The following is a 14,082-nucleotide window of genomic DNA, read 5'->3' as shown; positions in this document are numbered from 1 at the left end:
ATGAAGAAGACTTTTGGAATAATTAGTGCTTTAGCCAGAAAAGCCTTAAAAATAAGAGACTTGGATACCAATAATGACTTTCTCTTCATTTAACCAAGACAAATGTCTGTAAAAGATATGCCATATTATCATATTTTCTATATTTATCACATATAAAGATGTTCACCTTTTATTACTTTGCCCAATTATCAACTAGTCCAGATATGTTTAGTTTCCACTAAACATTTGTCTAGAGATAGGGTCCTAGTGTTAAGCTTTTCAAAAAGTCTTTCATTAGACTGACATTTGTTCCCTTTTCTAGTATGATGCATTATACTTCATCCTTCCTCATCCAAACCACTAAGAAAATATTCCACAAGCTTCTAAAAGTAAAAATATCAGTTTATATATTGCACAAGAATACACTACAAAAAAGGAACATTTGAGGAACAAACTACCTTACCTCCCAACAGTCAGCTGAACTGCTTTCTATAGATTTGATGAAATCAGTTATCTGGTTTCCATGGCTTAGCAATAGTTTTTTTTTTTTTTTTTTGGTCATTGTTGTTTTAGTTTGGAGTTTGAAAAAACCCTGCCTGATAATATACAGACACAGAGTAATATATTTAGTATCCACGCTAATCAGTACTGGCATATGGAATACAAAATATTCCTTAGAGAACCTGTCTAAATACTTTATTTAGAAACTGACATGATCTTACTCTTTAGAATAATTAGAACAGGGGACAATCTGCAATTTTCAATTGTTAATTTTATTCTACAGTTCTCTCAGAATTTATGACATTTACAGTATGCTACCGCTTATTATGCTAAATTTTACCATCAAGAAGATTGGAATGGTATGTAGAAAAGAACACAGCATGAAATCTAGGAAAGAATACAGGGTATGAAGTTACAGCGACCTTGATTTAAGTCCTGGCTATTATATACATTAACTGAACCTCACTGAGCCTCTGCTATCTGACCTGTAAAACAGGGATAATGATATTTACCTTGAAAGATGTTATGAAAACTAAATGAAATAATGTATTCTGGGTACCTAGACAGAGAACCCAACAATGTTAGACACCCAAACAGTTGCTCCACTCTCACTCTCAAGTATTCAAGGTCTCTTCTACGCTCTCCCCCTCCTCAAAAACAAGATTTATTTAAAACAGAATAATAGAACTTCTGTTACTTCAAAGGACAATATATAACGTGTATAAAAAGTTTCAAAATTAACAAAAACACTCTTCATTATCTCATTTGCTCCTCACAGAAGCCAAAGGAGATAAGATAGTGCAGGATTACCCCACATTTAACAAGGAAAAAGGAAATAAGTTCAATAAGCTGGTATTACTTAAAGAGCTAATGGCACCAGCTCTGAAGGCAGAGAGACCTGCCAGAGTTGAATCCAGGCTTTGTCATAGTTTCCTCATTTGTAAAATGGGAATGATTCATCCTGCAAGGATTAAAATGAGATTGATTGTTCATTCACTCATTCATTCATTCATTCTTCAATATGTATTAATTTATAAACATTTAGCACATATTAGGAATCAAACACTGTACTAGGTAGCAAGGATGGAGTCTCAAGTGATACAGACACAATCATTGCCCTCGTGGAATGTATAGTTAAGTGGGAGATAAGGCATTTATCACATAATCACACAGATACAGGTAAAACTACAACCATGTTAAGTACTTCAAAGATGAGATAAACCATTTTATGAGGCCATCATATTGGGTGGGAGTGTAACTGGGTTAAGGAGATCATGGAAGTCTTCCTCAGCAAACAACACAAGAAAAGAGATCTGAAGAAATGATGAAGGGAGCAAAGAAGGAGTTTTGACCAACTCAAGAGAGATACAAGGATACTGACATTACAGTTTCCCCTACAAATGGTCCATGAGAACACCCTACAGTGAAGCTCAAAGTTGACAAGTCCCACCAACAGGCTAAAAGAGAGACTATGCACGGAAAAGAAAACTTTAAAATAAATTCTGTTATTGAGACCACCAGAATTAAAAAGAGAAGATAAAGCACAAAAACCTGTTATAAAAAAAGAACATTCAGGGAACAAAAGGATATTAAAACCATGTTTAAAAAATTAAAAACTTGGGCTTCCCTGGTGGCGCAGTGGTTGAGAATCTGCCTGCTAATGCAGGGGACACGGGTTCGAGCCCTGGTCTGGGAAGATCCCACATGCCGCGGAGCAACTAGGCCCGTGAGCCACAACTACTGAGCCTGCGCGTCTGGAGCCTGTGCTCCGCAACAAGAGAGGCCACGATAGTGAGAGGCCCATGCATCGCGATGAAGAGTGGCCCCCGCTTGCCACAACTAGAGAAAGCCCTCGCACAGAAACGAAGACCCAACACTGCCAAAAATAAATTAATTAATTAATTAATTAAATCCATAAAAAAAAAATTAAAAACTTAATAAAAGAGTTGAACTATAAAGCTGAAGAGGTCTCCCAGAGAGTAGAGCATAATGACAAAGAACAATAATAGAAAAAAGAAATTTGAAGGACTAGGCCAGGAGATCCAACATCTTAATAATTAGAATTCCAGAAAGAGAAAACAAAAGGGAAGAATTAATTTAAGAATCAAAGGACATATTGATAATATTTCATAAGCTTTTCAAAAGAAAAAACACTCAGATATGAAGAATGAAGAATCAGATGGTTTGGAGTTCTCAGTACTAACACAGGAAACAAGAAAACATGAAGAATTGTCTTCAACATTTGAGTAAAAATGGCTTTTAACCTTTAATTCTATACCCAAGTATGAGCACAGAAAAATGACATCTTTATAACACAGTATCTCAAAAAAATTACCTCCCATGCCCAGTCTCTCAAGAAAGTACTGGAGGATGTATTACACCAACGAACAAAGTAAACCAAGAAAAAAGATGCGATACAGACAGCTGGAGATCCAACATAGGAGAGAGGCAAAGGAAGGTCCCAGAATAACTGCATTACACAGGACGCAGAGGGCAATTAATCCAGATTAGAGGAGTAACACAAGACATACTGAGGGCTGTCATCACTAAGATCCTATCAACTGTTAATCTAAGAATAGAACGTCCAAGAAATATAAGGAAAAAAATAATCAATTGTTTAATAAATCCCTGAGAAGGCAGGAGGGAATGAGATATGATCCAAAGCTGAAGTGAAACAGTCATCTTTAGATAGTTATTGAGACTCCTTGGAAGAGTCTTGAACACAGGTGAAGCCTGTAACGGGACAATAATGGAGTTCCCTTTTAATGGTTTCTATTGTCTCTGTAAATTAGGAAGAAAGACCACTTGCTAAGTGTGAAAGAAAAGGGGTAAGTCAGATTTGAGGAGAAGGGAAAAAGTTGAAAAAATTGTTGAAAATAGTAGAGAAAGTCAACCAGGGAAATACAGTAGGATATCTGAGCAGTGTTGAGGGTCCATTTGATACTGGTTCCACATTAATTTATAATCATGAATCTGTTCTGTTGAAAAGTTTTCTTCAACAGTGCTTGGCTACTTAGATGCAGATATAGAGAGAGTTGTTCATCCAGAGCTGGGATTTCATTTCATTTCATTTCATTTATAGGCTAGTGTGTTATTTAAATAATGAACCATATACTCTAACCAGGATAAAGAAGAAAATGAGTAAAGGATAATATGCCCAAAGTGATCAGGATAATTCCAAGCAATCAAAAAAAAAAAAAAAAGATAGCTGCTATTACTACTAACCACGGTCCTCTGGCAGTAAGTGATTTCATTATTCTAATTTGTAATCATTTCTATGTATCTCTCTCTTTGACTAGACTGAGCTCTTTGAGGATAAGAAGAGTGTCTTGTTCATTTTTGCTTCTTCCCAAAGCCTAGCATAGAAGCTACTACACTCTAAGTGACTATTAAATGTGTATGATGAAATCAATGACTCAAATCTCCTGCTTCCAAGCTATTCATATAAATATTTTTTAAAAAGATTCTACTTAAGGCATTATAACTTTAACAAAAATCCAGAAAATAGACCTTACCAAGACAGCTACTAAAGGGCCACTGTCAATTCAGTGATAGAAACTTACTAAGTAGCTAACAGCATGATTAATGGGAGTTTTCCAATACTGCAGACTATAGAATAAGCATGCGGAAGAAAATGAATTAACACATACAACATGAAAGTTGAGAATCCATCTTCCTATTTTTAAGGGACAGGAGGGACTCCTGCCTCTATTTTTTTTTTTTTTTTTAATCATTTCAGTACCCTCTAATGTTTCATGAAACGAGTAGTCTGAAGCATAACCTACCCAATGATGATCAAATACCTAGGTGCATAAGGACTTCCAAGTAAGTTCAAAGATACATAATCTGATTGCTGGCTAGGCCCATTAACCTCCTCTTTGATTCTGGCAGGGGGTAGATCCCCCAAATAATACTGTACCTTTCCTGGTTTATAAAACGCCATAGGGTTTTAGGAAAGAGATCATTTTTGGCTGTGGATTCAAGTTAAAAAACATAAAGATTTTATTTTTGCTGATGCTTAAACTAATACAGTATTCATTTAAAAATATGCGAAGGGGAAAGTATATAGTTAACAGCTTTGTTGTAATAGCAGATGGTATATGGGGAATTACAAACTTAAATGTGAGCTGTATTAAAAATCTTTTTTAATAAAGGAGTTGTTTGAAACAGTATATATATTTCCCTAGAGAAACCAGGTTATACTGGGAGGCCAAGTCTCCAGTTGGTCCTTGTAAGTCTGAAGCACTGTGTAACACCTAATAAGATACTAAAATGTCTAAACCTCTAGGTCCAACATTTTATGGGAAAATGTATGCAGAGTTCTCATCTGGGATGTCAAAACAATCCCTTGTCTCTCTTACCACCTGTATCCTAACCAGCAGAAGTCAGAACAGGATAGAAGCCAGGAGAAGGGGATTTCAGACAATAAACAAAAAGGAAATAAAAAATTTTGCAATAGGATACTTCTTAGTTCAGTTTTACTCTCTCCATCCCTCCGTTTTTCCTTAAAGTTTCCAGTAAATGTCCTGTCTCTACTTTCAAGGAAAGAACTCGTAGTTTCTGGACAGAGTTTATCTCTTTTCCAGAGGCACTGTAGAAAAAAAAGAGCGCCCATTCCTGCTGCACCCCCTTCTCAACACCTCTGATTTGCAAAGCAAGCAATTCAATGAAAGCAATGTGGTTGGACAGTCATTAAGAACAATAAAATTGAGAGGGATGGGTTGAAAATAAAGATAGAATAATCAAAAGTTTGGGTCCTTGAGACAATAGGAGAGAATGAGATACAATTCAAAGCAGAACTTGTCTATCAGCAGTGAGGACAAACCTGGCAGCATGTTAAAAATGTTTTTTGCTCCTCCACCCTTTGTCCTTTACTTGAGTTAAAGTTAAAGATACATATAGGTGTATAAACAGAGAAAGATCAAGATCGAATTTTGTCATACAAGAAACTGTAACCCTACATTTCAGGGTAGAGACATTTTCATATAACTACGAGTTACATTTTCTCTTGTTTTACCCACAGGCACCTCATAAAATATTAATGCACAAGTTTACCTATCAATTAAGCATAAAATGATAAAATTTTAAAAAGCTAAGCTTTTAAAAAATAATCATATATTAATAACCACTATACAGTAAATATCTGCTGCTGCTAGGGAATAATACAATCTTTGACTATGATTTGGCTTTAAACATTTTCTTATACTAAAATTAATTCAGATTACATGAAACAGAGGTCACCTAAACAATACCAAGTATATTCCAACAAAATGCGAGGTAGCCTGGCTGCTATTGTATAGACTCAATCCCATACACCTAACAGTCAACTCATGAGTTGTTTTGTCTTTAATGATACAATATGACCACAGATATTAAGGCTGTATTACCTTCATAATGTTAACTAAATCTGTTTGATAGTAGCGATCCTGGTGTGCATTTGCTGCCGCTAATGTAAGAAGATAATCATTCCTTGCATGGGTAGCTTTGGAATTACACTCAGATCGCCGGGCTTTTAACTAAAACATAGTAAGAGAAAAGAAAAAGTCAGTGCAAACTGATACTGTACTGGAAAACATATGAGGATACCACTCTTAGTTGGCTCCCCAACAAGAGTAAAGATGACCATGTGGAGAAACATTTATATGCATATAAAAATTCTTCAACACTATTGAAGAATTAAATAAACAGTGACTAGAACTGTTTGACACAGTAAGAGTGCTTTCAAATATTTGTTATTTACACTTTAAGAATTTCCAAAGCTTTTGAGAGAACTTCATAATGTTTTGCTCATTTTATTCTGACGGGAAAATAAAGGTTCGCAAATTAAGTAGGTCCCTTATCTTCAAAGACTTGGGTAAATCTGCTGGAGTTAGAAAATAGTTTGAAAAAAAATCAACACCCCCTAACGTGCCAAAAGAAATGCATGCTAGTTGGGAGCCAGGCAGACAAAGGTAGGTCACTAAGCTTATTTATCAGGTATTCTGCAGCTTGATCCCACAGGAAAAATTCACTTGCATCTGGCCCAGAATATCTGCTCAGAGGTATAAATCTGAGTGAAATGGATTTTATTGAGCTTTCTAAAGCCCATGGACTTGTTAAAGTCTCTTGGACTAAGTGTTGAAGACAACAGGCTACCTAAGCAGGTTAGGTATAGAAACTTATCTCTAAAGCAATCTTGAGAAGCAGGGAGTATCCAAAGTGCTGACACTTAGTTGAAAAACCCTCATGAACTGGGAAAAAAAGTTCTTCCCTAATGACTTTAAAATGCTTCTCTAAATGAAAATCAGATGGAAATAATTGAACTGCACCCTCAAAAGGCCCAATTCTTTTTTTTTTAAGCTAAGGTTTCTCAATTGTGAAATATAGTTTTCAAAAACTCACCTTTACACTTGCCTTCTGTAAACTGATTCTTGATTGAAAAAGACTAAGTTTAGATCTATAATAAAAATAGAAAAGTATGTTAATAAAATTATCAAATTACATCATAATAAAATGATTAAATATTATAATTACTAAATTTTTAAAAAAGTGACCTTTCCCCGTGACACTATTCTAAAAGAGAACTAAATATATGGAAAACCAAAAGCAATGATTATTTTCCTTTATTTTACTACAAGAAGAATTTAATATTATGGTGAAACAGAAAATAGTGGGATTAATTAAATAAAAATATCCTGAATGACAAAAATACAATTTGACGAATCCAATATGTTGGTATCTCCTAATAAACAAGAGTCATCAAACTATAGGTTATTCCCAGTATCATACAATTGCACATGCTTTAGTTTCCACAAGGAAGCTTAAAGAAGCCCATGGATAACCAACCTATGGAGACAAAGATTAGCAGGCTTTCAGGGCCATGTGCCAGGAATGTGCCATGAATGTGCCAATGCCAGGAATGCAATCTACTGTATGATACTGACCAGGCTCTACAAAGACCTTAATTCCATCACATCTCCCATTAAAAGTTCTTCTTGTTTGGGTGCCTGCCTATGTGCTCCCTCCACTCTTAACATATCTATAGTATTCAGAACATAGAGATAAAGCCCTTGGACTTTCTGCCCTAATATGATTTTGTTCTATTTAACCTTCTCTTTTCTGGTGTCCTTATTTCCCTCAATCCCTCTCAGCTTGGGAGGGGAACCATAATCTAACAATCAGTAATTAAAATATCTTGGCTTTACGCAAACAACTAGAGATAACCATAAGGAGAAAAATGCTAAGGAACAACCAACATTCCCCACAACCAGTAATTTCTGAAGCTGCAATGTTTGTCTTGACTGCAGTGTCGTGGTGATTGCCATGGGAAAAGTCAGAATGTGCTGGAAGCTATGCCATAATATGAAATAAAGTTGCAGACCATTTGGTATTGGAAGACAGAGCAAGCCAGTCTCTGCACAGCAAATGTGAGGACAGAAAAAGCAGCCTCTCAACTTTCTAACAAGAGAGAAACATTCAAGGACGTACAAACATGCATTCCAACTACTCCACTACTAAAAAAAAAAGCTGGGTCTAAGAGACTCCTGTTATTTTTCTACCTTGCCATATTCATATTTGATGGGGGTTTTCTTTGTTTTTATTAATCAGATTCCTATTCATTTTGATCTAGAAAAGCAAAGGCCACAGAATTTAAAATTTGAGAGCGCCTGTTCAGGGTTAAGAAAAACTGTGTTTGGGGTATACTCATTTCTACTTTTTTTGTAGCCATTATCTAAATAGTCTGAGTTGCATCTGGATTTTCCAATGTAAGGATTCAAGTCTCTGGCTTCCGCTTCATTTTCTAATCCTCATACAATCCTTTTGTGGTAATAAAGAAGGTACTAATAATAGGTAAAATAATACAGTTCCTGTCCTCAAAGATTATTATCTAGAGCAAATAAAATATATACAATGAACCATACTACATACTCTTCTTCCTCACCTACCTTCCAAATGTTAATGTTCCTTAGGTTTCCAAACTCAACTTCTCATCTCATTTTATATATGATTTCTTTCATCCCTTTAATTATCATCTGATATGCAACTGACCCCCAAAGCAAGATCTTCAGGCTCAAATTCTCATCTGAGAGTCAGATATATAACCCTCTACCAAATATATTCACCCCACGGTCCCACATATTTATCAGAACATACATATTCAAAGTGGAACTCAGCCATCCCTTCAAACTGTATCCTTCCTTCTATGCTCTCTCCTAATGTACACATCTCTGTCAAATCATCTATCAAAACTACTGGGTTGGCCAAAATGTTCGGTTGGGTTTTTCCGTAACATCTTACAGAAAAACCCGAAGGAACTTTTTGGTCAACCCAATATATACAGCCCAGTTTTCATTCCCCTTCCTGATCTTCCTTCTCATCTCTACTTAGAAAAACCATTCTTCAGAACTGTGTCCAAACATCACTTTTTTCTGTAAAGGTTTCCTTTTTCATTAGGCAAAATTAATCTATTTTCTATGCTTACATAAACAGTGTTTTCACACAACTACTAAAATAAATTGATTACTAGGTGAGTGACTTTAGGTACTTAACTTCTTTAAGTTTACTATGAATAAACAAATCATAAATTTACTTTAAAACACGTTTGTTTTTAATTCTAGGCTTTAAACTTCTTGAGGGCAAAACTTATCTACTCATCTCTGTATCCATAGTACCCGATATAGAGTAATCATTCAATAAACACTTAGTGAGTGAATGAAGATAAAGAGACATTTCTCTCTCTGCTGTAGAATTAATTTTCCAGAAAAGTTACACATTGAATTAAATGTCTAATTTGCTGTATCTCCTTTGAATCTGGGCTATATTAGAAGGCAGTTTCTTGCTATCAGCACCTGTGAATTAGACCTTGTCAAATCCACACTTCTCAGGAACAGCCCCACAATTGTCCTCATTTTCACCCTGTGGACCTTGGCTAAAGTAGGTATTTCTATATGCTCTACAAATCTGTCAATTCTCTGTTCTAGAATCCCTGAGCATTTTAAAAAACAATTTCTTAAGAACCATCATGAAAGGATATTCCTAACGGAGAGCACCTAATCTAAAAACTTCAGGTCTAACTGGGAAGATGGGTTCACTGACTCTATGAAAGTACAGGAAATATTTGTATGCTTATAAAAATAAAATAATAAAGATAATAAACTAAGTTAGGGAAATATTAAATATGTTTTCCAGTAACATTAAGCACTTTATGAGTATTCATTTACCATCCCTTGGGACAAAATAAACTTTCCAGGAGCCCCTAAATTTTCACAAGATGCCTATGAGATTGCTTAATTTCCTGCAGACAAAAAAGTATATTAGAAAGACAACCCTGACTCCTTCCTAGTCTGTACAAGTGTTCATAGCCTTTCTGATTTCATGGCTAGGAGTTCAAACTCCTACATTTTCCATCAGTGAGCTCACCGAATGGGAGTCTCACCTTTCCTCAGAGACATCTTCAGAATCCCATTCTATAACACAGGTTTATTTTTTCTTAAAAAATTTTAATCTTTCCTCAAGTTGTCATTGCAAAAATCTCTACTGCTAGCTTTGCATTTCTTTCTGTTATAAACTGCCAGTTCCTTCTTTTCCTAATTATTCTCAAAGGACTTTTAATTTACATATATTGAAAGTAAAATTCACACACAGTTCCTAAAGCATACATTAAAAATTATATACGTTAGAACTTCATATAAGAGAAATTCTGGGGCAGGGTTTCTATACTGAGGTCAGTGGTCTTATTCACTTGATGCATCCGTAGTCCTTCAAAGGCATACTGAGGATCAAGGATTTTCGACTACAACTGATTTACTCTGGCATGAGAAAATTGAGGCTCTAAAACCCTGATATTTAGACACCATAGCAACTTTAACCAGACTTCTGCTAAGCTTCCAATACCATGTTCATTTGTCTTCTTTCCCTTTCAAAATTCAATTTAATGTGAAAACTGACTGATCAAATATTCCCATTTTGCTTATATTAATTTAAATAAAAATCAACTAATATAAAAGAAAATTTGGTCTAAAGTATGTAACATTTATAGGTCCAATGAAACCAATATAACCTAAGAATGACTCTATGCCCTGTATTAACAGAAAACAAAGTACTGGCAAAAATAACATTTATTTGCATAATCACTTTTTCAGAAATGCTAAAACACATACTTTGCCTCGATGTCAGCTTTCTCTCGTACTGCATGAGCCATCTGTTCAGTCTCAAAGTACTTCTTTTTGCCTTTAGCTAAATCTTTCACTGTCTCTTGCAATTCAGTTTGGATCTTTGTCAACTGGTCCACACACTGTAAAATACAAAGTGCAATTATTATGATTTTAGTCTTCAGGCTTACAGAAAATGAGTTTGTCCTAAGAACTATGCACTATGCCCTCAGGATGGAAACCCAGGAGAAGAATCAGCACTTTTAGTACCCTTCAAATTGCAAACTGAAATACAGTGAACAGCTGGTACTCCCATCTCAAGTAATGTATCGAATAGTGTCACAGTTTGCTTAACAACTCTGCTTTGAGAAATAACCTCTGAGTGCTACTGATAACTGACATTAAGCTAAGGCATAAGAAGAGCAACAGTGAAAATGCTCTTAGTGTTGGAGCATAGCAATAAAGGCAAAGGATTAAAGCAATTCTGTAATCTTCATAATATTAATAAAGTTTCTCTATATGTTTGGGGAACTGATGGTACAAAGGGTACTGAAGGATTCACTTCTGGGAAAGGAGGATTGAAATCTGAGAAGTCTGGCCACGGAGCAACTAAGCCCATGTGCCACAGCTACTGAGCCTGTGCTGTAGAGCCCGCGAGCCACAACTACTGAGCCCACGTGCCACAACTACTGAAGCTCACGTGCCTAGAGCCTGTGGTCCGCAACAAGTGAAACTACCCCAGTGAGAAGCCAGTGCACTGCAACGAAGAGTAGTCCCACTCCACACAACTAGAGAAAGCCCGAGCGCAGAAACGAAGACCCAATGCAGCCAAAAATATAAATAAATAAGAAATCTGAGAAGTCTGACAGGATAAGCCCAAGATGAAGGAGAGAAGCAAGAAACCTGGGTACCACATAACAATTATTACTCAAAACTATCCCCAACTCAACTCTTTGCATACACATAGAGATTCTAGGAGAAGAGACAGACATAATAACTGAAAGAAATATTTAACAAATAAACTCTTATAACACAATGGGGCCAAAGTAACACTGCTTTGGGACTCTTCTGGATATCCAAAGGGGGAATTATTTTCCCCAGTTTGAAACAAACCACTGAGAAGTTTCACCAGTCTGAGGCCAGTTCAGGGCAGCCCCCATTGAAAAACTTCAGAGCCTGGAATAGCATCGCCTGTGCATGGTGGAGACTGAAAAAACACAGCAAAGCAGGAAGAGACATTGGTAAGTAAGGGACTATTTTGCCAGGGTGAGCAGTGTGGAATAGAACAAGGACATCAGAAAAGCAAGGATAAAGCACAAATAAACTTAGACATGTGACATATAGGCTAGAGTTTCACTACTTTACAGGAAGTGAGAGATCTGGAAGGTTCCCTATGGGTATATTTACTGAGCACCTAATAAGTGTCAGGCTGTGAATAAAGGGTAAAATAAGACAAAACAAAAAAACACCTCTTTCCCTGCTGCATGAAAACTGGATCCTTAACTTCCAAAGTCTGTGTTTCAACAGAAACCTGACTAAGACACAATGTCAACTGGGTTATTCAGCAACACGACGTATAAATATGAATCTACCTGATGGGTAAATTGCATCAACTTGGGAGAAACTACAAATGAACTACAAATATTTGATGGAGAAGTCTTGGCTTTGGGCTTCTGTGAGTATGGTCATTCCTGTATCTGGACATGTCCCTTGCAGGGACCTTGGAAGCTCTGTCTATAGAGCTGTAATAAAAGGTTTTCCTCTCCTTTAGAGTCTGTGGCTACCCCTGCACATGTTAGTCTCATTCCCTTGTCCCAGACCTGTCACCTGGGGACCAAACAGAATAACTCTGATCAGCTATGTAGACTGAAGCATAAACTGGTGGGAGAACTAATTCTACTAATGCAGGATGCCGCCCTGCTGCTTAACTGTGTTCCCTGTCCTAATGTCCTTCTAAGTAATCCTCATGCCAGGTGTGGCCTACGATACTCATGAGTCTGAATGTTTAGTTACATTTAAGAAGACTCCCTATGTGCACTGCACAAGCACAATACACTATGTCCAGCACTTTATAGGTATTACATCACACTCAGTCCTCAAAACAACTCTGTGATAAAAGTATTCATATTAGTCCAATTTTAAGATGAAGAAACAGACTTAAAGAGGTTAAACAACTTACCCAAAGTCATACGGTGAATTTACCATGTAATCCATTATAGTATGTACCCTAGTTTTGTGATAACCATGTTTTTAAGGTTTCACACAGTTACTTTATCTTAAAATAGTAAGCTTTAAAAGAATTGACATATAACTCACATACCCCAGTGGTTTTTAGGATATTCACCAGGTTGTACAACCATTACCTCTGTCTCATTCCAGAACATTTTCATCACCCTAAAAAGAAACCCCATACCCATTAGCAGTCACTCCCATTTCCACCTACCCCCTAGCCCCTGGCAACCACTATCTACTTTCTGTCTTCATAAATTTCCTATTCCAGACATTTTGTTTAAATGGAATCATATAATACATAGCCTTATACATCTACTTTTTTCACTTTGCATAATGTTTTCAGGGTTCATCTATGTTGTATCATGTACTAATTCTTCATGCCTTTTTATGGCTGAACAATGTTTCATTATATAGACATACTAAAATAGTAAGCTTTTATCTTGCGAAAAATCTTTAATTTTTAATAGTCCTTATCATAAACAAATCTCTTATTTACTAAATAATACCGTGACAACCTGATACTCCTATAGAGAAGTGCTAAACATCCCAATAATGCCATGTTTGCATGTGTGAAGAGCTGAAAGAATGCTCCATGGCTACAATTAGATATTAATAACTAGGAACTGGGGCATGGTCTGAAAAAAGACAACTGTGTTTAATGGGCAAATGGGATGGATTATTTAAAAGAGGAGTCAGGTGTAAGGTATCTACATCCAAAATGTTCATCCAAAACAATGAAACTTGGCCTCAGAAAACTGATCAATGAAGGGAAGCCCAAGAGTCCCAGGGTGATATTAAGCACTGAAAGGGTCTGCTAATTTGAATATTTTGAGAGGAAATGAAACACAGTAGGTCAAACGTTTTCCTGAGGACTGCAAACCACGTGGATAGGATCTCAGTATATTCACACAAAGTGAACACCATGGGTACCTGTACATGAGCACATATGCATGCACACATGTGTGTGCGCACACACACACACACACACACACACAGAAACACAAACACATAGTCACTCACTCCTTATATCCCTACCCTTTAAAGGACATCTCTCCTTAGTCTCGGGTAACCAAATGTCTTATAGAGATTACTTAATTCATTTTCATTTATAAAAGGTTATTAAATTAAATTACTTTCTATATGTGCCACAATATCAGATGAATTTTGTGGCAGTTCATATCTTTAAAAGGATTTCTCAAAAATCTCATCAGAAAACTCTGGTTGATTCTATTCCTACTTG

The 14,082-nt window shown here is 36.2% G+C and overlaps 1 protein-coding gene across 1 annotated transcript in view; it reads right to left on the bottom strand.

The window, feature by feature from the left end:
- FCHSD2 (FCH and double SH3 domains 2) overlaps positions 1 to 14,082 on the bottom strand; it is a 317,324-nt gene that overhangs the window by 141,731 nt on the left and 161,511 nt on the right. Inside the window, exons 6-8 of the mRNA XM_036860366.1 lie at positions 10,620 to 10,753; positions 6,862 to 6,916; positions 5,868 to 5,996 (exon numbers count right to left, since the gene is read on the bottom strand). Of these exons, the coding sequence (XP_036716261.1) occupies positions 5,868 to 5,996; positions 6,862 to 6,916; positions 10,620 to 10,753 (318 nt within the window). The remainder of the gene's footprint in view (positions 1 to 5,867; positions 5,997 to 6,861; positions 6,917 to 10,619; positions 10,754 to 14,082) is intronic.

The sequence above is a fragment of the Balaenoptera musculus genome, chromosome 8, assembly GCF_009873245.2.
Source record: "Balaenoptera musculus isolate JJ_BM4_2016_0621 chromosome 8, mBalMus1.pri.v3, whole genome shotgun sequence".
Taxonomy (NCBI): domain Eukaryota; kingdom Metazoa; phylum Chordata; class Mammalia; order Artiodactyla; family Balaenopteridae; genus Balaenoptera; species Balaenoptera musculus.
Note: the sequence above shows the minus strand (reverse complement) of the source record. Positions and strands in the feature narration are given on the sequence as shown.